A 25,316-nucleotide genomic window follows, 5' to 3' on the forward strand; every position below is an offset into this window, starting at 1 on the left:
CCTTGAAATATGCGGCCCAGAGCTACTGTAAGCACATTATACAAGTCTTATGGCTATAATTAAGGTCCTATTATCTGCTGTTGTTAGATATGTGAGGAGATTACACTCTTGTTTTGACAGATCCTCACCACCATGGTGCTTACAATGCCGAGAGAGAGTGAGATTAAATGTGCAGTGTTGCTACAGAATGCTATTATTGTTATGCCATTATAACTCTCTTGTTTAAGTGGTATACAATTGTGTGCATCTTTAATGTGCACGAGTAAATGAGCCTTGCAGATCAGGCGTTGTAACTATTAGACTCCAGAATCAAGCCTACACGCAATGAGACGAGGCGGGTGCTGCGATTGGGCCAAGTCGATTGAGTGGCGGCAGAAACGGCAATGGTCCACTGATCATAGCTATCAACAGAGCAGTAAATCACTGGACTAGGAATGTATTCAAAACAACGAGAACAGACAGAAGAGATGCCCATCATTCTGTTCAAGCACTGCCTGATAATTAAGTCAAAATAATGGGAGAAAATGTTTTTTTTAAACAAGAAATGAAATATTAAACAGTAATAGAAATAAATCATTTAAATACATTTTATCTTATTTTACAACACACACATTTCACTTATGTTGTGCGGCTCCTTTAGAGCTTCAGGTGAAGGTGATGTAAAACATAATGTGTGTGTATATATATATATATATATATATATATATATATATATATATATATATATATATATAAAAAACAAAAAAAGAAATAAAGTGTTAAAATGATCTCATCTTTTTCCAATGGGACATAACTGAGAATCTTAAGATTAGATTGATCAGTCTAAGCATAAAGTTAATGTGCAGAGACCATTTGAAGAGCATTAAGGAGATGTGCAGATGTGTAATATTGAGACCCACAGTATTCATTATTTGTGAGAAATGTGTGAGAGAGCACTCATGAGGATGCTGTTTGCATCTGGGTACGTCTACAGGGTCTGGACTATAAATAGTATGCTAAACAGTGTGAAAGACGCCTGAGACATCCAAAGAAGTCAACTGTGCTGAACGCTCAGGGAGGGCTGTGTGTATTTCTTATTATGCACTCACTTTTCACTGAGGGCAATTTGTTGTGTTTGGGCTTATTTTTAATGAGGCAAAAAAGGCCTCACACATTCTTGGGTGTAAACACCTGATAAAAGCATTTCAAGAACACAACACAAATGTTGAACAGAGAGGGTTTTTGTTTTCGTCTTCACTAAACACAAAGCTCCAACACTGGTTTTGCGATATCATGGCATCATCGTAAAGCAAACATGACTCATTTCCCTGAGATTTCAGGACACATTTGCAAGCAAGGGCTCGGCAGAGACGGTCGCGTCCGTGTGTGCGTGCATCTGTCTGTCGTCCAGAGGCGGTATCGTGCTGCTCGTCCTGTGGAAGCATGCGGTGACAAGACACAGCAGCTCTGAACAACCCCACCGCCCCCCTGTGTGTGATTGATGAGGCTAATTTTGTCAATTAATGAAGAAACCCCTGTTGATTAACATCAGATTGCAGTTTGTAACTGTTAGTGCACCGGTCTGTCAGAAATTCATTTTAATTAGAAGTCACCGCGCTGTGCTCCTCTATCAGCTCGCAGATCTGCTGATCCACAACTGTAAACGACAAAGAATGGATCGCAGTTCCACAGTACACTTCATTTCACCTATTCACTGAGATTCTAGAGTGCCCACCTGGGCTGGACTTCCTGCTAATGCTGACATTATACATCATAATTAATCTGAATGCGCAGGATAATTAGCAGGCTGTATTTACATAATGAACCCGCTAATTGGTTCATAACAGGCAAATGCAGTCGATATATCCGGCTAATGGCATGTCTGAGTTCACATATGTGAACGGACAGGGAAATGGACGGAAATGCTACAGGGCTAAATCTAATAGAGGACAAATATAGAGATGTACGCCAAAGTGTTCAAGGAAGTCGTTAGGCATTAAGTGAAAATGTTTAGACATTAAAGACCCCAGGAAATCGCTTAATGAGAGTGGTGTTGACGTGATTTGATATTAAAATAGGACGTTTGGGCAAGACATTTTTAAAGGCTCATTTATTTTTCTTTTTATTGTTTCCAGTAGCCAATAGGGTTCGGTTACATCATGGTCATGAAACACCATTTGCTACTTGCTGGTTGGCTGCAACATCTGATTGGATAACATCTAACTAGAAAACTTTCAACTGCAATATTTGTATAATATTATAGATGTTTGCATTATTACTCTTGACCAGTTTAATACATTTATTCTTAACAAAAGTATATATTTTTAAAGCAATACTGACTCTAGACTTTTAAATAGTCGTATACATGCTGTGTGTGTGTTTCAGTAAAAAAAGATAATCAGTGTAAGTAAAAACACCTATAAAATTACAAAATATTTCTGTTTAAAATAAATAACTTTTTTAACCATTTTGTAATATATTTATATAAAACTTTTCAACAGAGATTTTTTTTTTTCTGCATCATAAGAATCATGTGCCACTGAGTAAAAGCCAACAAAAAATTTGGATTTTATATTGTAATATTTCACAATATTACTGTTTGACTTTTTTATCAAGTAAATGCAGACTTGCTGAGACAAACCATTAAAAAAAATCTCACCCCCTTTAAACTTTTGGAAAAGTAGTATTCATGGCCTCAAAGCAAACAAACATTGACTAAAAGCTACATTTTTCGATTTCATAAGGTCTTTAATTTGATTTATAGTTTGGTCTGACCCTGACCTGGTGGGACGGCAAGTTCACTAATGATACCGAGGGCCTTTTCATCAGCTCATACTCCTGGGTACCTTATATTCAGCCTCATAGTTCTTATTTGCACTAAAGAACAATAAATAGTAGCAGCAGTGAAAATTTCACAGCGTGGAGTGGAATAATCGGCAACCGTCCAACCCGTATATTTTCAACGTGGACTAAGTACACTTCAACTTTCCATTTAAGAAATCACTGAGGCATCAGTTGTTATATAAGTGCCTTACAGTCATTTCTGCTGAGATATGGTGATAATGCACATTATGGCAAACGGAAATAAAGAGAGGTTTGCGCAGCATAGGCTCTCCGAGGCCATGTTTATCTTTTCTTTATCGCTTACGGAAACGCAATGCTTCCATAAAACATGCCCAATACACAGCTCTGATTCTCCTGCGTGCCGCCTTGTCCTAAAACAAATACATATAGAGGCAGATAACACAACAGTATGTTTCCGCACTCTCTCATATTCCAATTTTCATTTGATAAAGTAATTTGGTGACAATGGTGCAATTCAGCGGCGAGGGGCTGGGATTTCCATTAAAACATCAAATGAAAGTGAAATTACGAGCCATGACGGCGGGTGAGTTGAAAAAGCACAGAAGAGCGAGTCGGTGTCTACAGTGGGATTAACACGGAGCAACAAGTGCTGAGTGCTTTGCATCAAACCCACGGGCCCATGACAAATGAGTAGGAGAAGCTCTGCGTCTATTACCCGGCTTTAAGCCAGAGTCTTCAGGGGTTATAATGAAGTACCGACTGGAGCAAAAGCAGAAAGTTCCAGAGGATGAGTGCTCTCTGTGGATCCTCGCCAAAACCCTCAAGACAACAGGGACACGCTCTCTGTCTCTATCTCTCTCTTTGTCTGACTCCCTCTCAGATTGAGTGCATTCAAGTATGCTAACTAGATGTGCTATTTCTCTCTCTTTCTAAGTGATGAAAGTCCAGGGTGGTGGTGTACCATTCTAGGACCGCTTCTTTATCCCTGAGGGAGAACAGGGAAACCTGGCATCACTATAAATGGGAACAAATTATGACGTTTAAGTATTTACGAAAGCCCAGCCTTTTAGCTAAAACAAGCAATAGTTGTCAGGATTTAATGTTGGCTTTTAATGAAATACTGAAATGAATAGATCTGCTCTTTCTACTGTCAAGAAGAAATGAATGAAGAATGCCTTTTAGGATGCTATATTTGAACTGAGGAAGTAAACTGATGCAGAATTGCAATTAAAATCTGAAACTGAAAAATTATAGAATATTTTAGGGAAAAAAATGCTGGATAACAAAATATATTAGTAATACAATAATAATACAATAAACTGTAATACATAGAAATGTATAATAAAATAAATAATAGCGCAATTTTAAATTTCAATGGGGTGTGGCCAATTAAATTCTAATCAAACTCAAATTCAAGTCAAAGGGATGTTACAATTCTTAATTTTGCCCAAACTTGGTACACAGGAGCTGCAGTTGCACTCCTATTACACTACACAGAAAACAGCTGCCCCGAGGGGTTACCAAGATGGCTGCCGAGTGAACCGACTTGCCTACAGGGAGTTTGCTGCAAACACAAAGCTACAGAGCGACAATTAGTACGGCAGCAAAGAATATAGAGTCAGTTGTACACTGAATGTGTGTAGCTCATTTACTCAGGCATTTAACTGGCCATTTAACTGGTGTTACAGGACTAATAACAGAAATGAGAACAGAACCAAATGATCCAGACAGAACACTATAAAGGACACATTTTTATATAAAACATGACTGCCATTAGATTGTGTCGTTAGAAACTAATATGACCAGCTAAGATTCCCTATTTGATGTGTGAAGTCATACTGGCATCAGACTAAAATGTGTTTTTTTGATTAATCACGTTCTAGGAGGTCGGAATTCTGGCACCGGGAATGCAGCAGATATGAAGTATAATTCAAAAACTGATGGACTGGAAGATGATAGAGTGGCAAATCCGATCATCTATGACTGGGAAAAGATATTTCCTCAAGAGAACGTGGAGGCCACATGCCACTTTGAGGGCCCTTCAGTGGGATCGGCCTTTATGTATTCCTTGCCATCTTTCCGTACATCTAATATGCCAACCATGAAATGGAATGTAGCCTAATACAGATCACCACCTTTGTTTCACATGTAAATCTACATGGACCTCCAACTTCCTCTTTTCTGGAGATGATGTGTTGCATACAGCAGAAGGAATGAAAGAGAGTCTCGACTGAAGGCTTTCACCTCCACCTGGGGAGTAGTATGCCTGTCAGCCTCAGTCTTAGTGGCCGCGTCAGCCCTGAGCTCTGGGTTAATGGACCTGCCAAATCAGCCCCAGTTCCCATCACCACCCCCTATGCCCCCCTCCTAACGAGACACTGATTGTGGAATTTCCAGAGAATTCGCACGCATAATGATAACTCGCATTGAGACGTTTCCATGACGGACTGAAACCGAACAACTACGAAAAATCAGGTCAGGCAATCACGAAAATTTGATTTATGAAATACGATAGCAGAAATATGCTCGATCTCTTTCAAAGTGTCATTTTCATTAGAAGAGAGTGCAGAGCTGATATGTGTCTCTGGAGGGTGAGGCCCAGACAAACGCTTGTGTGTGACGACAGCCAAAGCACGGAGCAGATGATTTCAACTGTTTGGCTGTCCTTTAGGGAACGTAATACGATCGAGGCAGAGGGTCTGATGAAGATGGGGCCACAGTGGGAGTAAACGTAGCTGTCGTTTGGTAAACGAGTACCATACCCAGCCACTGCTGAGAGCCCGTTGGCTTGCAAAGAATACACAGTACTAATATCTAAAAGAGGCAAATGGGAGACACAGCGAAATTGAATCATTGACGGTTTATTGCTGTTATTATTATTCCTCCCCCACCCAACGGTTCCAGTTTCCGCTAGAGTTATCCTTATAAAACACACTCCCAAATGTCAATTCAATCAATTAAACACGCCAATAATACCACAAATGGCCAAAGCAAAACAGCACTTTAACAATCAGCATCATTCTGCATCAGTGGCACTGATGTTCCATTAAATACCCTTCTAATCATGGCTTTACAAACGCAGCCTCCTCCCAAAGCGCGGAGGGCCGTGCTGAATGGCGGAAGCTTTGAGGATGGGATTTGAAGAGGCAGTTATCGAGCCTCTCTGGTTCGTGCTGAGACTCCCCCACCCAGCCACACATCAAGGCAATCAAGTGCATTAGCATATGCAAAATCCTATCACACAAAACACATGGTTTGGATGCCATTTCCCAATAAACGCGAATCTGCGCACGCCGGCAACATAATCACAGACACGGGCGCCAAGTCGGTTTTGTGCTCAGACTTCGGCCTTTGCTTTCTTTATGACTATCATTACTGAAATTGCAATTATTATTCGGTCGCGCTTTTGTTTATTCTGTTCAGGACCAATTAGAATTTGTTAATTAAAATCTTAATGTCTCCTGCGACACGCGGTAAATTAAAGTTAGCCATTGTTGTCGCACAATGCCGTCCCCTGTAGACAATACAGTCCTGGAACAAACAAAAAGGCCACGGAAAAGAAAGCAAAGATATGGCCTGAATCAATCATCTTTTCATCTGTTTACTTCAGTCCGGTACTATATCAATAAATGGAAGAGGTGAGATGCAAATTGCGATTCATTCGCTCTATTATTTTAGAGCAAATTTCTCTAGAACTAGAGGTAGACGTTGAGAGTTATTGCGAGGTAAACATAACCAGCGCAGGATGCCACCACATTCTTCTGACCTAATTCCATAATTAACAGAGGTTTGAGACTAAGCAGAGGCATATTCACAGAGAGAGAGAGGAGCTGAAAACACTGTGCAGGCTGCTGCAAACACATCTTCATCAATTCATTAGAGACTTCGTACCCAAAGGTAAAATAATAATCGCAGTTGATCATTCCTCACCTCGATTTGCATGATCTTCGGGAGCAATCTGTAATGCTCAGATGCGCAGAAAGTCGCACAAGCCAAGCTTTCTAAGAAACGCTATATGACTTGAGATTTACATCAGGCGGATGAAACGTTCTCCCGCAGCACTCTGTGTATTTCCGCTTCTCTCAACCCATCAAACATTGCTGCCTAAAGCTACTGCATCTCCACAGCAGGTATTAAAACACACAGTGAGAATGTGTGCCAGAATACTACAACGCGTAAAAGGTGCTATGCTGGGAATCAAGTGTTACGCTGCACTGTTGAGCGATGGCCGAACTCTAAAACCAGGATAGAAACACCACAGCCTTTCAAACCAAAATGCACAGTGCACAATAGAACAATGGTCTCAGGTATTTCTCTGTCCTGACGAATGATTGTTTATACCGGTGAGTTAAGGTCTCCCGAATGTACGGTCCTTTGAAAGCAGAGGTTAAGAAAACAAGTAAATCATACATTTCCTATAGAATGACCGGCCTTGACTGTTCCAGCACTTCCCTCTGTGGGTGATTTCCTCTGTATAACGAGGCATTGTATTCTGGAACTACGAGAGATGATTTGTTTATAGGCATTTAAAAGAGAGCCACAATAAAGTCCAAAGCTTCAGGGAGTTTTTTAAAGAAACTGCGCCCTCTCATCTGAATGGTATGTTTATGGCTTGGCAGGTGCAAAGGAAAGCAATGCATTTTATGCACATATTCATTTATTGAGCATTGAACAAATAACCCTTCTTTTATTTCCGTTTATATCACTTTGATAATGCCTTTTTTATTACTTTTTCAAATTAAAAAATATATTTACATACAACTGTATAAAATAATTTAATTAATTCTGACACTTATACTACTAATGTTTATTAATTTTTATAAAATTTTATATTTTAAATCAGCTTTACATATAATTCTTAATTTTCATATATACTAACAACAAACAAAACATTCATTTAAAAATAAAAGTATGAAATATTTTAATATTTTAATGAAACATCACAGCTATTTTACCAGAGATAAGAAGAAGCCAAAGTTCTGTGTAGCTTGACTGCTTTCCTAGGGTGGCTACAAGACTGTGACACTTATTACAATTAATTATTATAATGAACAAATATTATTAAACAGTATTAATTTAACTATGTTATTAAATCGATTATCCAAACTGAAGGCTGAAGGCATATTTGGTCACAGGCATGTGTTTATCAGTATTTAATGACTTTAAACATGGCTCATTTAAACCAAATTTAAATTCAGAAACATCTATTTTTAGGCGTTCCTTTCTGACGTCAATGCATTTATATGAACTTTTCTGTTTCTGCATGCGCTGTGTCATTAGAGAGGTGGCGGCTGGAGAAATCGGCCAACTGATTGGTGTTTTTCAGTCACTAGAGAGAACAAAGGTTAAGTTAAATACCAGCGCACTGAATTACAGCAGAGCGAGATCTATTAGACAGGCCCCCTCATCCGTCAAAACTCAGTATGGACGCTGAACGCTGCTGCAACCCTTCCGCTCTCCATTAAGTTCCCAGTACGCCTGGTCCCCAGGCAGCCCACCGCCAACACTGTCCCTCTGCTGAGTTACAGCTCTCCTGGGGCCCCTAGTTCATTTAAAAGCCTTTGTGGGGTGCCATTAATTCTGATAGATAGATATCACTAAACTGCTGAACAAACATCCTACTCAGTCATTTGCATACATTACAGTAATGGTAAAAAATAAATAAATAAATAAAAATAAAACATTCCTACCGATAAGAGCTGTGCGTATGAGCTACTCTGCCAGCATTTCACTGGTTATTTAGAACGGTTTAAAGCAGAGGACTGTAATAACTATACGGTTTTAATGTATGCTGTTGTATCTTGTATGTATGAAATGCTCTTACGTGATGAAAAAGTCAACACCCTCACTGTGAATGCATTTATGAGGATATTCCAGTAATACAAACAATGCATAATGCCTGAACAAAAAAGCAAAAACAGAAGTATGGAAAAAACCCCAAAAAAAAAAACATTTATCGTTAGCAGGTAGTGTGAATTATGATGCGCAGGGATTTTTAGTTCTAATAATGGATTAAACAATACATACGAGGAAGTGCGAGTTTATTTCTTGCATCCAAATACCCATGATGCACCTTCAGCTATTCTCCCATAGCTGACCTGATACTTTAGACAAACACACTCTTGCATATACAAGTTCTTATTGCAAGAGGGAATATTGAGCAGTCGGTAATAAAAGCAAATTCCTTTATTTGACTGTAAAAACTAACCCTTATGCATATCAGGAGTTTATTTCTTTCTTGCAACAGTGAGCTCGGTGCATTCTCAAACCGCCCTTGATTTGCTGCCACAATCATTTCTATTTAATGGATCAATATATCAACGGTGCATCGCCATGTAAGCTAATAAATGCATATTTGTTCCAGAGTCTTAAGCGCCTTAATGTGAATCTAATATGATATTCCCATATTCGGTGAGATTTTTTAATATTGCAAAATGTCACCTCCACAATTTCAGAAGGGTGTGAAATGTGTACCGCTATTATTACATCCAAAAAAAGCTGACACCTACCTAGGCAAAATTCCTCTACCGCTCTCTCTCACGGTCTCCCTCTAGTTAAAGCCTTTTTATCTCATAAAATTTGGTACATAGTAGTTCATTCTCTCCTCCTATCTTGCTGGCAGGGCTCTAAATCTGCAGTTTGAGCTGCCATGAAAACTGAAAAGAAACAAATGTTCTGCATATGAAACGCCACAATCGTATTGTGTTGGGTCTCCCTGGAGCAGCAGAGAGTAAAAAAAAAAAAAAAAAAAAACATGCACACAGAATAGTGTGATTTCAGGGTAGATTAAATCACACGGATCTCAAGGCTACAGTTCATAAAAAAGGAAGAAATCTGAAGATTCTGACAGTGGCCACCTGGAGTAATGTGATTTGGATGAGTATCTACAGGCAAAGAAAACACTGTAAACACGGTAACATCTGTCTTCTTCCTAATTCACGCACATTTTCTTTTCCCACCCCGTTTAAACAAACCTTCAGCAGTGCATGTTTTTAAAACACTTCCTGCACTGTGACTCTAAAATAGCGTCTGCACATCGTAGTCATTTGTCAAAAGGTCACATCGAGGTCAAACTCATAAAAAGGCGACCGAGAAGCCTGTTGCTATGGCGAGCAATAGAGCAAATCTAGCAGAAAGCGCGCACACACCCAACCACCTCCACGTTCACAAATTCAATCACTCCCTCTATAACATCTAGCCTGCTGTCCACAATGGCCGAGTGAAACAGCTTTCGGCCTTCTTTAGCTCAGTGACAATGTCTGCCCTGTCATCCGCAAAAGAGCTGCCGCAGCTGTGTTTGAACGTGCTGTCAGTCAGCATCTCTGCAGCCGGGCTCCGACGCCTCTGAAAACGAGTCGCGACTGGTACACAATGAGGGTGGAGCCGTTCCCTTTCAGCCACGGCTCTCTCGCTCGCTTTTCTTTCTCCGCTGCCTAAAAAATCCCTCTCGAATCATCAAACGGACGTGACTGCATTCAGCTCTGGCTGCGCGCCGGCTCTGATGACAGATCAGGTGAGACAGGGACGAGATGCGGCCGCGTTTGAACTTGGGGCCCGGTTGGCTTTTACAATCCTCCGGGGACGGCGTGAGGCCCCAGCGCTGCCGCAGTGGATCCGCGCCTCTCCATTTCCCCTCACTCAAGTTCCAATCCTCCCCGAGTCCTGCTAATCAATACTGTCACTAAGGCCACAGAGGTATTCTGGCTTGTTTTTTCGTGCCGCACTGCAGGCGAGAGAAGCTCATTGTTCTTAAATCATACAAACCTAAGCAGCCCTCTTTGACTCGGAGCAGATTTTTAATGCGTGCCGGGGCTATTACTCTTATGCCACCCAAAGTGCAGCGTAAGGCCCCCATAAATCTCGACGTTAAGCTTGTGAACAAAGAGCTAAAATAAGGTTAACTGCTGTCTTTCCTGTGCTTGGGGAACATATGGGAAGACTCTCAGACTTGATAAGTCATTGATTAATGGTTCTTACTCGTAGTTAATAACACCGCTGAGAAACGGCGGGAATCGCAGCGGGAATATAAAAGTCGGGCCGTCGTTCAGAACCGGCACAAAAGTCAAACTTCCCTAAATCAGCACCAGCTCGGTTTTGGCTCACATAAACATTCACGTGTCAGAAAGCTAAAGTCAAACAAGTGTCTAACTTCTTCAATTCTTGGTCTGAGAAGTGCTGTGGCATCTAATTTGATTTGAGGGCGGCATTTTGTTTTTGAAACGGGAGAGGTGCTTTGAGAGCTGATAGCCCTCACAAAGTTGAAGAGAGGGGGTCTGTGGCTGGTCAGCAGATGAAATCAGCATGGGGTTATAAGTATAGAAGGCTAAGAAAGCCCTCCATTAGAGTCTGTAGGGAGAAAGTTGCACAGTATAAATAGCTCCCAGGATGAACTCCCTTTGGAGAGTTAGAGAGACGAAGAGAACGCTGATAAACATCTCACTTTGAGACAGCCTATCCAAGCCTATCCAGTATTTTTTGTCTTGTTTTCCTGTTAAAACATTTAACCATCCTTAAAACAAAATTTACTTAAGCCAAAGAAGTGTGGAAAAATAAGGCTTGCTTTCAGGAAACATATAGTTCTTATTCAGTGTTTTTTTTTTTTATTATATAAACCTAATGTTTTGTTATTTTGTATTAAAAAAGTTAAATTCTAAATATAATGAATAAAAACAATAAAATTAATAAATTCTTTTTGTATTATGGGTGTTTACATATACACTGCTATAAAAAAAATACAGACATTTTTTCTTTTCTTTTTTTTTTTAAATCACAGACACACACAAACACACAGACACACAGACACACAGACACAGACACAGACACACACACAAACACACATTATTTAATAAACTTTGTATGCCTTAGTTTACACAGGACTGGCAGGAAATGTGCATTGTTACGTGGCTTATTTGTTAAGAGAAAGCAGCTCCTCTATCTTTTCTGCCTACTGCAATTATTTTATATTTTTCTGCACTAAACAAATGAGACTCATCAAGATATTTTTTTTTGAGATGATAGAAAAGATGATATAGAATAATAATTTAATGAAAACCTAATTTTGACCAAAAAAAAAGAAAAAGATATTCAACCTAAATTTCCTGAAAACGTCCCAGCAAGACATCGCCCCAGATACCATCATATATATATATATATATATATATATATATATATATATATATATATATATATATATATACACATACACACTTATTTCTGCACAGATGCTTACAAAACCTGGTAACATAGGTAGAAAATGTATAAGTGTATAAAATGTACTCAAAGGATATAGACATTTTTTCAACAAACTTATCCTGCTTGTCATCAGTCTTGGGGAAGTTCTGGATGTCGTTCTCCAGTCTCTGAATATGCCGCTCCATTGTATCCAGGCTGGCTTTCAAGATCTGGGCAGATACTGTATAAGGCAGACAGAAAAAAAGAAACAAACAATTAGCTATTGGCATGCTGTTTAGTTTGTGGTCAAAGAAAATGACATCATGATGCAAGAATTAATTTTCTGTCTATGAGTTCATGCTGTACTGAGCCACAGTGTATAGTTGGGCTTTATTATATGCTATTTTATGCATTTATTTATTTATTTTTTTTTAAGTGTCAGTTTTTTTTCTTCTTTTTTTCTCTTATACTGTGTAGGCGGTAGTTGCCTGCCTACTTCATACTGTTTGATGAACTCCAGTGCTCTTATTTAAAATTCAACATCTTGACAAGCATATTAAGTCCAGCATCTAACTCAGCCCTCAGAAATCTTTGGCTATGAAGTCTGTTAAACACTACACTGAAGTTACTGTCAAAGGGTTTCTATATCAACTTTTAAACTCTGGAGACTTTGATCAGTGACAATATTACTTGAGGCAAGGCATGCCACATTTAATATTGATAAATAATCATGCACAAAGCATATAGCAATAATGATTCAGGCAACTTCAGTTTGAATTACCACTCATTTAAACCATAAAAAAGTATGTCAAATTTAAAATAAGACAAATACAATCCCAAAATTTTAGTTTATTAATATATTTAGATTTATTGTAATAAAACACACACACACACACACACACACACACACACACACACACACACACACACACACACACACACACATATATATAATGTATTTATTTATTTTAATCTTGAAGTCTGGATGACATTGTACTGATATCAAATCAAGAATACAACTACATTAATAATTAAATGATCCAATATTGTTATACTACAAAAAAGGAATGAATACAAAATTAACATACACTATTAATCTTAAAATAATATATCATATTTATAAAGCCACTATAAATGTGCATTTCAGTTAATAAAAATCAATCAATAAATAAGTACATCAATTCATTTAAATATGTAGATTATTCAAGCAACTTTAACAAGCAAATTATTCAAACAAGCAACAGCTAATTCAGATATAACTAATACGGTTCATTTCCCTTTTCTAATTATTCAAATGGACGTTTTGTCTTGTCTGTCTCAAGCGTATATTGGCTGGTCTGTGTCGCAAATCTTGCAGGTGTGCTCAGGTGGACAGGTGCACTGAAGTGATGCTGGAGTTGCTGACTGCGGCTGCTGTCCGGAGGCTGAGTGGCGTCAGCATGGGTTCAGCTTCATTAATCTCTACATAATCACTGTTTACTGCTCTCCATCTCTCTCTGCACTCACTGTAGTCCTTTCAAGTCTGGACTTCAAAGCGCCAGCAGTGTCTTAGGGGGATCAGTAGGGATACGGACACAGTCGTGGCGCCGTTTTGTGATTGGTGTATGGCTTTAGCTTTATTGATACACATGGTACGAATGATCATGGCACAAGAAGGTCTGTCTAAGAGGGTCAAAGCTCTGACTCATCAGAGACACGAGAGGCTTTGTATGGGTCTTAGAGTGGACAAACACTCTTCAGGAGGATTGCTGTGAGGACATTGAGTAAGCAACCCAGGTGCAGATTGCAGCTCATGTATTTAATTAAGTACCTAATTAAATCTAACATGGATATCTATCTATCTATCTATCTATCTATCTATCTATCTATCTATCTATCTATCTATCCTAACGATCAAAACTGACAGTAAAGACATGCATGACATTACAAATGGGTTCTATTTCAAGTAAGTGCTGATTTTTAGACTATTTAGATCTTTAGAGTATTTCCACAAAAATATTATGCAGCTACCTGTTAACTGTTTTTAACATGATAATAACAAGAATTGTTCCTTAAGAAAGACAAATGAAACCAAATAAAATACAGAAAAGAAAAAATGAAAAGTCAGTCACATATAAATCACATTCTAAAATATATTGAAACTACAGTTTCTACCGCATTTTTTATCAAAAAAAACCCCCGCAAAAAAACACTTGCCAACACCCATCTTTTGAACATTATTAAATAGAGTGCCCTTTTTATTTCTTTATTTATAATTAAGTCTGGTTAGTTTAGCTTTGGAATTCAATCTCTTTTATTTCCAGAGGTCAGTGCTAATAACATCTGCTTTAACTTTTTCTACTCTACAATAAAGCCAAAATAGGAGGACACTGGGCAGCAGCTACAAATCTACTCAAAGCACTAACAACAATATAAAGGGTAGACTCCGTGTCATTAGTAGCATGCTGGAGGAAACCCACAACTGGGGATTTACTGTCCCCTAATCAAGGCTCACAAAGTCGAGGTTAACACTCTGTCTGAGGACAGGTCTTGTGAGGGAACAGAGAGAGAGAAAAATCGAGCGAGAGGGCAAAGGCACAAGTTTAAGCTTTTTCAATGATGCTACAAGCTTGTCAGGCTGGTTTTAAAAGCTAAAACACTGTTGGTTTAAAATACTCTGATGGCATGTTGCCATGATTTTTATTGGGGGTGAGAGAGAGAATTGTGGGCAGACAGATGATGGAGATGGATGGTCAAGATAGCATGGTGCCTCTCTGGACCAGGTACTTTGGGAGCAGAATAGGTGAGAAAAAGCCAGCTCTGAGTTCAGATAATAACAGCACTGACTCACATATCTCACAGGCCTCGCCACTGATGAAATGCAAACACCAGGGAACAAATGGGAAAAAAAAAAAACTGAGCATATGCATCCCATGGAGAACTAATATTTGAATAGAAAGTTTTTATGAAGTCTACATTAATAATACATTATAAAGGTATTCTTAAGGCATTTTAATGGATGCATAATGGATAAAAAACAAAACAAAAAACAAAACAAAATAAATAGCACAGATGGAATGCATGAATGAGCCTTGTGAGAACAAACTGCAATAAATTGTAATTGCGTGCGGTATGAATCTTTGGTGATGAAAACAAGCCAATAGCCTAAATATCTGTTAACCTGAAGAGGGGACGAATGTTTGAGCACACGCTGTTGGTGGGTGTTATGACAGCAGTCATTAGTTTAAATTTAAATTGTTTAAAGTCCTAAAAATTAAATGAATAAAACTTTGAGATTATGATTATGATTATTTATAACACACAATGCACACCATATTAAATCTAATTCAAATATTAATAGTATGATACAACATATTATAAAGTTATTTATAATGCATTCATGCATTCATTATAATGCTTTAAGAATACCCCTAAAACGTATTATAAATATAGGCTTTATAGAAAGTGTCACCGAAAGGTCCTTAAAAAATCCACAGAAATTACTGACACCAAACTTTTGAAAACTAGCGTAAATAACAAGCATACTTAAATTAAAATTCAATCAATACCAAAAGTCTATTTTTAAAAATCAACACATTTCTGTGTTTTAGGCATTTTAAGCGTATTTAGGGTTTGCTAACTATTGGAATCAACTGAGTAAGTGAAACTTCCTACAGAGAAACCTTTCTATGTTTGGCTAGACCCCATGTTTACCACAAAATAAAGTGATTTAAGACCACACACAGCATAAAGAATCTATGAATAGATACTTCATTTCCCAATGTGAGCACTTAAGAAATTAATTGCTTAGTTTAATTTCTACAATAAATAGGATAATGCCACGGTGTCCAGTACAATCAGGATTTTGAACGTTATTACAGCTATAAAAAAAAAAAGTTGGAATCGTAACAGTGTGTGGTGCTGCATGTGAAAATTAACAGAAGAGGAAAATGTTAATATTTCTTTTGATGTTCCTCTGAAAGTATGGGCTCGTTATGGGTCAGTTTCTGCTTTTCAGCAATAAATTTGTTTGTCTCAGAAGCAGCTTTCCTCTTCTTAATAGAGAGCCCTGCTGGAAGCCCAAGCAGAATAAAACAGGCATCCTTTTGGGATATCATTAGTAAGATTAACAACAAAATAACACTGTTTACAGGGGACCAGCACTGCCGCATTAATAACTTGAACATGCTCATTTCACATGATCTGGAGGGGAGGAAAAAAGAAAAAGAAAAAAAAAGGATAACCCTGAAAAAGATTCCTTGTCCTATTCACAGTAACCATTTCTAGGACGTGGCAATTTAAACTAATGACTGCTGTCATAATACCCACCAACAGCGTGTGCTCAAACGTTCGTCCCATCTTCAGGTTAACAGATATTTAGGCTATTGGATTGTTTTCATCACTGAAGATTCATACCGCACGCAATTACAATTTATTGCACTTTGTTCTCACAAGGCTCATTCATGCATTCCATCTGTGCTATTTATTTTGCTTATTTTTTTTTTTAAGTCTATGTATAGACTCTCCAAGGCCAGTCGGTTCACTCAACTAAATCGATATCATAAAAAGTCGTTTCTTTACCTCAAATTATATTAAAACTGTAGAAACCTGCATGTGAATACCGTCACAGAATGAGCGGAGATCTGAGTGAATTTTTAGATCCCGACAGCATTAGTGCCCATTGTGATGGCATTACACAATAAGAGAAACTTGCTGGTTGGCTTCTTAAAGATTTACAGTCGGGGTTTAGTGTTTGTGAGCCTTGCCCTTCTGTTCGGGCTTGCTCTGTGCGATATTCATTCTCAGAGCCAGGGGACAGACGAGGACTATTTCATTAAACCCCTTCCCGTCTCCTCTCGCCATAAACTGCCATGAAGTAACGTCGCTTGTCATAAAAAAGAAAGAAGATGCGCTTTGCAAAATACCAAATCATCAGCTGTAATGCCAAGGTGTCAGCGTTACTGTCAGCCATTTGTTGGAGGGCACCATCTCCATGTGAGATTTATAGATAAGGCGTATCAATATTTCATTGCTGTAGCTGTGATGCTCGGATGATACAATGTGAATTGAGATTTATTTCGGAGCAGGATGCCCCAGTGTAGCATAAGGCATTTGAGAGTTAAATAATCTCCACCAACAAAGGCAAACAAAGCATATAACAAAAGACAAGGTCACCCGTGAACAACCATTAAGTGGTTTACAATAGAATTATAGCTTCTTTATCTTTCTGTGCGCGAGGATTTGAATTACACAAGAGAGTTAATGCATGAATGAATGGACAGTATGTATGCATCCATTAAATGTGTATGAATAAGACGAGCTCTAAAGAAAGAGAGAGAGAGAGAGAGAGAGAGAGAGGGAGAGAGAGAAAGAGAGAGTGAGAGAGAGATGATGAGGTAACTAAAGAGGTTTATGCATGAAAGCTATGGTCCATCACTTGACATATGTACACCGATAATTGGCAGGAAAGTGGGAAACTTTCATTAAACTCCAATTAAGACTGGAGTTCATTGCATTCATCCTGTACAAAAAAGTTTGATGGGGAGAAGGAAGCAGTACAGGGTACAGCCAGATTACGTCTTTTAATTTGGTATGTAATGAGTTTGAGGCTCAGGAGACCCTTAAAATAAAGACGTTACAGATACCCAAACTATCCCCTCTCCAATTCTACCTTATTAACTTTAGAAGGTAAAATGTAGTTCTTCCGATAATGTGTCTTCACAAGGAAAACATGCCCTCGTTGGACAACCATCAACAGATGATAAGCTTCAATCTTTAAAACATATACCAAAATACACTACATCCTTACTGAAGTGCTTTGAGGATTATTGATCTCAGAATACAACCCATAAACAAGCAAGATACTTGTATAAGCATTGAACTGATAAAATTTACTGCAATTTTGAGGCTTTTCTTTTTAGTTAATGGAAAATGAAATCTTTTCAGTTTGTTTAGTAAACATTTGTACATCTGCCAGCACTTCTTTGGCACTTAAGAATGAGCAAAGGTAATAGGAAACAGACAGAACAGTAATGGCACATACTTGGCATATATACTTCAGCAGTACAAAAGACAAAAGCATCTACATATTTACATGAGAGCTGTTCAGGTAGAACAAAAGAGCTCAGATCACACTGCATAAAGATATCTTATGACTAATATGGCACTATATGTGTGTGTGTGTGTGTGTGTGTGCGTGCATATATATTATTTGTAAAACTGAACAATATATTACAGATAATATCACTAAACCCATAAACCAGTGTATAGTTTGTGCAGAAAATGTATCATTTCCAAATGCAGAAAGAGTGCAAATCCACAATACATTTTCTGCTGAGCATAATTACTAGTCACCATCAATGGGGTGCTAATCGGATGGAGAAAAAAAAAAAAGCAACAAATCCTTTTACGTCCGCTCCATTTATTATTTTAATATGTGTTTTACTGAAATCCCTCACTTTGCAAATCATAATTAAGGATTTATTGACTGATTTGATCATTTGAGAGCTTTTGTGCTTAAAAACCTTAAGGTTGAAATATGCTTCGAAATGAGCTGCTAGCCACAGGAGATCCCAGCTGATGAAATAAAAACATTTCTGGATCGTTAAGAGTAAATAAAAAGGGATAAAAAGAAGACAACAAGGGCTCTGTGAGGAGGGGCACTCTAATACCACTGAATCCATTGTTAGTAAAATATAAACAATCCCCCAAAACGTGATTCACTGCAAACTACTTCTAACATGCAAAATTTGAAAGAAACGGATCTAACAACAAAACCCTAAAACCATAAGCAAATCCCATTTCCCTTCTGAATGAGATGAGCAAATCTAGATTATCCATTCGCATTCACATCACATCAGCTGCACACCTCATGCAATACAAACACTAGTGAGCTCTGTCTATGCTGGCCGCTGGCCATCAAGCGTGTGATTGGGAATCGTCAGCCTCTGTCCGCTCTCCTTAACGGACGCCCATTTTGGAGGAGAGGATTTGCCATACAGGAGCGGTGAGGCTGGAAATAAAAGTGTTCTTTCTCTCCTCAGCTTCCCTTAGGATCCTGTAAACAGCGCTGGCCAGGCGATAACGCCACTCTATTGTGAGAAGCTCCTTGGTTCAATGACATCCCTTCACAACTGAGGCCTTAAAAGGACCTGGATTGGATGCAATTACTTAGCTCAAACGGTAGATAGAGATGATAGATAAAACGTGGAAGAAGAAAAAAAAACGTTCACAGGTCAGAGATCCGACTATTTTTTCTGACCTGAAAGAGATTTTTTATTTATTTATTTTAAGAAGGCAGATATCTGTATCAAACGCATGTGGAATTGCACTTATACACTTTAGAAAACATACTACTCTTGGCAGCCGCTGTGACAGCAGATAGCTGACACACGCATCTCAGAGGGACACGCAAATGGAGCCAATTATAATGTATTTTGATATATGAGAAAGTTTAGACATCAACCCGAGTTGCTGACAATTCCCTGAGAGCGGAGAAGAAATCACACTCGCACACAAAGAAAGGAAGAGACGTATAAAGGGAGAGCAGTAAAGAACTGTGCAGGCCTATCGATCTTTGCCCTCTAGAAAAGAAGACAGAAAGCCTTTTAAGTTACACACGTGCGTGACTTGTAGTTCTTTTACAACGCACCACTGGGCAGAATCGCTAAACTGTCTAACGAGCAGCGAGTGATACCAGTCACATCGGTCGCCTGGCTCCTGACAGCCCAAATAAACAACTACCTGAGTAGCTTCAGAGATTCACAGAGGGAAAACAGAAAGGGATGAACCACTGACAGAGGAATACACCTTGAACGGGGTCTGTCTGGATATGGAGCCCCGGGGGACACTAAGGGAAGTCTGGGCTGTGCAGGTGCAGGGGGTAGAGGGTGTGGGTGGGCCATGTTTATGTGTTATGAATACCGGTGAACAGATTGTGGAGCTGGGGGATATTTATAGGTAAACACACACCTTTGTCCTCCACTGCTTCACTACCCACATGCCCTTGGGTGATCGTGCCCCTACTAAGGGCGCTAGCACACTAGCTTTTGACAAGTGTAAGATGCATTTTAAGAGTCTAGAAATAGTCAGGTTAGGTTGAACACACTGTTAATACAGCATCTGTATATTGCATAGCATATATACAGTATATATAGAATTTCACAAGAAAGAAAGAAAGCAAAACTATAGATTAAACAACAACAGCAAGATACAATTCAGACATAAAAACCCAACAGATTCATGTTACTAAACTATAATTCCTTCTTCAATCACGTTATATTTGTCTCGCCGCATCTCTAATGTACAAAGGAAATAACATCTTTGATTCTTAAGGGGAGGTAAGCTGATAGCATAAAATACCAGAGAGATTTTGAAAATGTTGCAGAATTTGTAGAGTGGGAGTTAGCTGCTTATTACTCCGCTAGAGTTCACAGATTAGTTTATTTGAGGGGAATTGTGGATCGGTATTCATAAAGTCTGATACAGGCAGAGCAGGGAGGGCAGACACATCCATCAATGTTTGAACATCAACTTACTGTTTAATATCACCTCTCTGAACTCAGGCTAACGAATATCATGGCACAGCGTATATCTTGTAGAGGAATACTTTCATCACCAAGAAGGCTTTCAATGATTGGTATTTCTGAAATAATCACACAAACTGCCTCTCAAGAGCGAAGTGCACTGGGATAAATGAGAAAGAACCAGAGGCTAACTGAAACGGCTCTAGGTGAGAGAACGGTAGAGGGGTTGACTTGTGTCTTCACACTCATTCACGGCTTCAAAGTCATATGCTATCGTATGGTGCATGAGACAGACGTTAAAGGGCCACAGTCCATCAGCTGAGTGACATTTCAGCGCAGAGGAAAGTTCCAGCTCTGTTTGTGAGGCTGATAAGCATGTGGACAGTCTCCATAATTCAATGCGGGAAGGCAAGTCCATGAATAAAATATAAATATCTGTGACATTCATACCGAGCGTAGTGGAACACCTTTAGATACTTAAAAAAATATATATATATATATATAAAATACAAATAATTACCAGAATCAGTGATAAAATGATCTGTTTTCAGCATTTGCAAACACAAACAAGCAGCTCTTACTTGGATTTGATTTTCATGAATCTTTTAGAAATGAAGACAAAATGTGGAGGGGTGGCATACAATTTAAAATGTTTTAAACTGCCATTTGCTTCAGAAATATTATTTTCATGCTTTCTTCTGTGCATAAATTGTGAATGTCTCATTGTGCATGATTATCTGCAGCAATTCTGTCACTGCTCTTATTTCTAGCTCAACAGCTCCCTCTGTGAGAAACATCATGACCTGAGAGAGAACATCTGCCCTTATTTGAGCACATTTAATAGAATGGTAACTGGTAGTTACCTATTGGGTTAAAAGAAACACCTCAAATGTTCATATAAGAAACAAGTTTACTCTAATCAGCTTCATGAAACAAAAAAACAAAGCTTGGAGGTATATATGTGCCCATCTGATTTGAGCCGTTTCATAGATCGCCCATTATGTGAAACAATATACCGTAAAAATACACCTGACTTCATTGACCATTTCCTAGCTTTGATTTAAGGCTGAATAAAGCCTCAGTTCATCACTGACACAGTTAATTCAAATAAATGAGAGGCATTGAAAACACACAGTCTCTAGTGTCAGGGTTCTCTGCTCTCGCTGCATAAATGTCCGCCATAGATAATCAATGAGGCTTTGTAATGAAGACTTTTGTTCATTGGGGAAGAGGCTTTTAGATGATCGGTCACACTAGCTTTGTTCTGGATACAGGGCTGGGTAAAACCCAAGAGTTATTTTTAGGCACATGCAACAGCCCAGAAAACACATAAAAGTGAAAGCAACAGCAAAATTGACAGTGTTTACTCTATTATGACTATTATTAAGAAAACCGCAAATAGAATATTAAACTGATTATTAGATATTATTACATGAAAATGTTCATCTTTTCTCTAATCAGGGGAAAAATTACCAGTGCTGTCAAAGATTATTCGCATTTAAAATAAAGGTTTTTGTTTACATTATGTGTGTGTGTAATATGTATATTTATTATGTATATAAAGACACACAAATATAGTATATATCTTTAGGATGCGATTAATCATTTGACAGCAGTACAAAATACATGATAAAATAATTAATCTAGATACTGTAGCAGACATATTAAAACTTGGAACTAAATTTTTATGTTAATAGTTTGCTGTACATAAACTGTTCTAGAGAAAAACTGTGCATATAGTAACAAAGGATAGAGAGATAGACAGAGAGAGAGACAGATAGAGAGACAGAGAGACAGACAGATAGAGAGACAGACAGACAGGTGCTAAGTTGTTTTGTTTCAAAATTAAATGGCTTTGTGTTTCATGACATTTTTTTTTCATAAAATGACGGCATTTTCTGCCTCTGACCATTCATCCTCTTCGGAGGGAGCTCTGAGGCTCACGGGCCTGGAGGTACTGGGGAGAGAAATTACATCTGCGGCTTCACTCTTTGTGTGTCTATTCCCTATCCAGTCCCAATGCATCTCCGCGCTGTGCCACGAGTACTGCATTCTGGCCCGCGCTCAGGCCTGCTGATTGCTGTGACTCTGGCTTGATTAATGGTGGATTTGAAATGAAAATGATCTATTCATCGGAGGTGTGAGGCAGTCTGCAGCCTTGATTGACTGTCGGCACAGGCCAAGGAGCCATGCTGGAGAGCGGGAGAGGTGCGCCATTAGAGGAGTTTGCTGAGGAGCGGATATCTCTTCACGCACACCACCGGTGGGCAAAAGCAAAAGAGCTGCGGTGGAAGTGCAATTTAAGGCAGCTTCAAGGACATTAGCGGCTTCCGTTCAGACCGCCCGCTTTTGGGGCTGAGCGGGGTAAAGGCCGTCTGACTCTAATCTGAAATTAAACAGAGAGCGCAGTCAACTCTGTCCGCTTTGTGGTCTGAATGCAGCTACTTATCGACACGCCGCTGATTCACAGCCCCCCTGCCGCTCATGCTGATGATAAACCAAAGTGAATCACAGCCAGCATCTTCACTCACAGCCTTGTCATCTTAAAACAGCAGCAAAATGGGTCCTTAATGAAAACATGACGCGGAGATGATTTAAGCATCTTCGTGAGAGAGTTCTTCTAGCCACGGGACAGTGCTTCTTTGAGGAATTAAAGCGAGATGAAACTGGAAGATGATTAAAATTGGCTATTTTAAATCCGAAGCACTAGACACATGTGGAATCTGACTGATCTGCCAGAAATCCATTTGCATCGAGCGGCACAAGTCCATTTTTATTGAGCTCTCTGTATCTATGGTGAGCAAAGCTTTTGAGTCTTCCAAGGAATTTGAGCAAGTTGAAGAGGCCTCTCCAAACGCACTTTCATAGTGAAGCACCAGGCTGCAAAACAGCTCTTTTAGATCAATTCTACACTGTCAGCCATGTGTGTTTAAATCAGCACGGGGGAAACGGTGCGCACACTGTTCCGGGCCACGCTGCCAACTCCGGTGTCTATTAAAATAGATTGTTCTCACCGTGCGTGACCTTCTGCTTGTATTGGTACTGAGACCCAACATTACTACCGAAATTAGGATAGCCTGTGTCCCCCCTTAACAGCGTAATAAAGTCCATACAAAGTGATTTATATCCCTCCACCAATGAAAAAGGTCAGATCAATTCCCACACCTGCATGCTCTGTCTTCATTTAGCGTGGTCGCGTGCGGACGTCACGGACTGTGGCATTTGCACGGCAAACACATGTATAAGTAAGTGTATATTCATGATGTGTTTAAAAGGAAAAGTGCCTGATATTGATTGGAGATTGGATTGCCCATTTGCTTTTTGTTTTGCACCCAGCAGATGCACAGCCTCGAGCATTAGATTGCAGAGCTATAAAGAAGACTCTGTCGCTCTCTCTCTCTCTACCTCAGGCAATCCTTAAACTCATCAGCGTTTTAATGAGACTTTCAAGCAGGGAGATGAATTAACTGCCTGCCTCTTTTTTATTTTTTTTTCCTGACTGGCAGAATCCCTACAGACGGCCCAAGCAAACAGAAGTAAGACCACGTATTATTTCATATTTTATCTGATATTCACAATAGTCTCATAAACAAATTAAGAGTGGGATCTCCTCCACCTGACGGTGATGGCTTATTACCTTTTCTCTCTCTCTCTCTCTCTCTCTCTCTCTCTCTCTCTTTCTCTCTCTCTAATTTCAAAGATTTTCCTACATACAAAACACATTTTCCATTTATCCAGGTATGAAACATTCGCTGGTGGCTATATGAGGGATGCAATAATGTAATAATCTTAAAATCTAACTAAAGGCTGAAATAGTATCTAGGGAGGTCACAGCATTATTGTTTATAAGAATATTGCACTCATGTTAAAACAAACAATATAAGGATTTTATGGCACATTTTAGATGCCTTTGATATAAACTGTAGAATAGCATGTCTTAACTGAAAAATTATTCTTCTCTGGTTTGTACAGAACTTCACAATGTTTATTCACTTTATAAAAGGGCTTAGTATTTATTTTTTAGATATAGTTTTTTAAGGTGAGTAATAATTTAACACAAAAGTTGTACTAGAGGAACCTTTCTGTGAAATACTGATTTGGAAAATAGCTATTTTAAACTATATATACACACATATATATATATATATACACACACACATATATATATATATATATATATATATATATATATATATATATATATACACACACACACACACACACACACACACACACACACACACACATATATATATATATATATATATATATATATATTTTTTTTTTTTTTTTTGTGGAAAATGCAGAAGAGGGCTTATCAATGCAGTGTTCTTTAAGATGGACATTTCACTGATTATTTTAACAATAGTCTGAATGCTAAAAATTTTTTTTTTTTTTTTTTACCTACTTTATGAAAAATGTCCTTCAACGGTATGACCCAATTCATGTGATCCTTCATCCGAACATTAGTCATCTTTGCCTGACTTATGCTGTTCTACAAACACTGATTCTAAGACCTTTTTACAACGAAAACAACATTTTGCCCGTGTAAAACTCCATTATTAGCTAAAATAATGAGGTCTCATTCTCTTAATGTTTGATTTCATTAAAAACCTAAATGAATCCGTGAGCCGTTAGACGTTGGATGTAACAGCCATTCCAAGCCTTCTCAGCTGAATGGCTGCGGGGTGGAGTAGTGTTTGCCTTTCTAAAGTCCTCGTGTCTCTAGGCGGCTTCTATGCCTCGACTCAATTTAATAGCCATTACCTAAGGAGCTCTGTGACTCTTGGCATAACCGGATAACTAACAGCCACAAGCTGGTGCCCATAAGGCTTTCTTCTTGCATACCCCATCTTT

At 38.7% G+C, this 25,316-nt stretch overlaps 1 protein-coding gene across 7 annotated transcripts in view; it reads right to left on the reverse strand.

The window, feature by feature from the left end:
* diaph2 (diaphanous-related formin 2) overlaps positions 1-25,316 on the reverse strand; it is a 350,703-nt gene that overhangs the window by 79,228 nt on the left and 246,159 nt on the right. For all 7 annotated transcript variants that reach the window (XM_043256805.1, XM_043256804.1, XM_043256807.1 and 4 more), the window contains one exon: positions 12,072-12,196. In XM_043256805.1, coding sequence (XP_043112740.1) covers positions 12,072-12,196 — 125 coding nt within the window. The remainder of the gene's footprint in view (positions 1-12,071; positions 12,197-25,316) is intronic.

The sequence above is a fragment of the Puntigrus tetrazona genome, chromosome 14, assembly GCF_018831695.1.
Source record: "Puntigrus tetrazona isolate hp1 chromosome 14, ASM1883169v1, whole genome shotgun sequence".
Classification (NCBI taxonomy): Eukaryota; Metazoa; Chordata; class Actinopteri; order Cypriniformes; family Cyprinidae; genus Puntigrus; species Puntigrus tetrazona.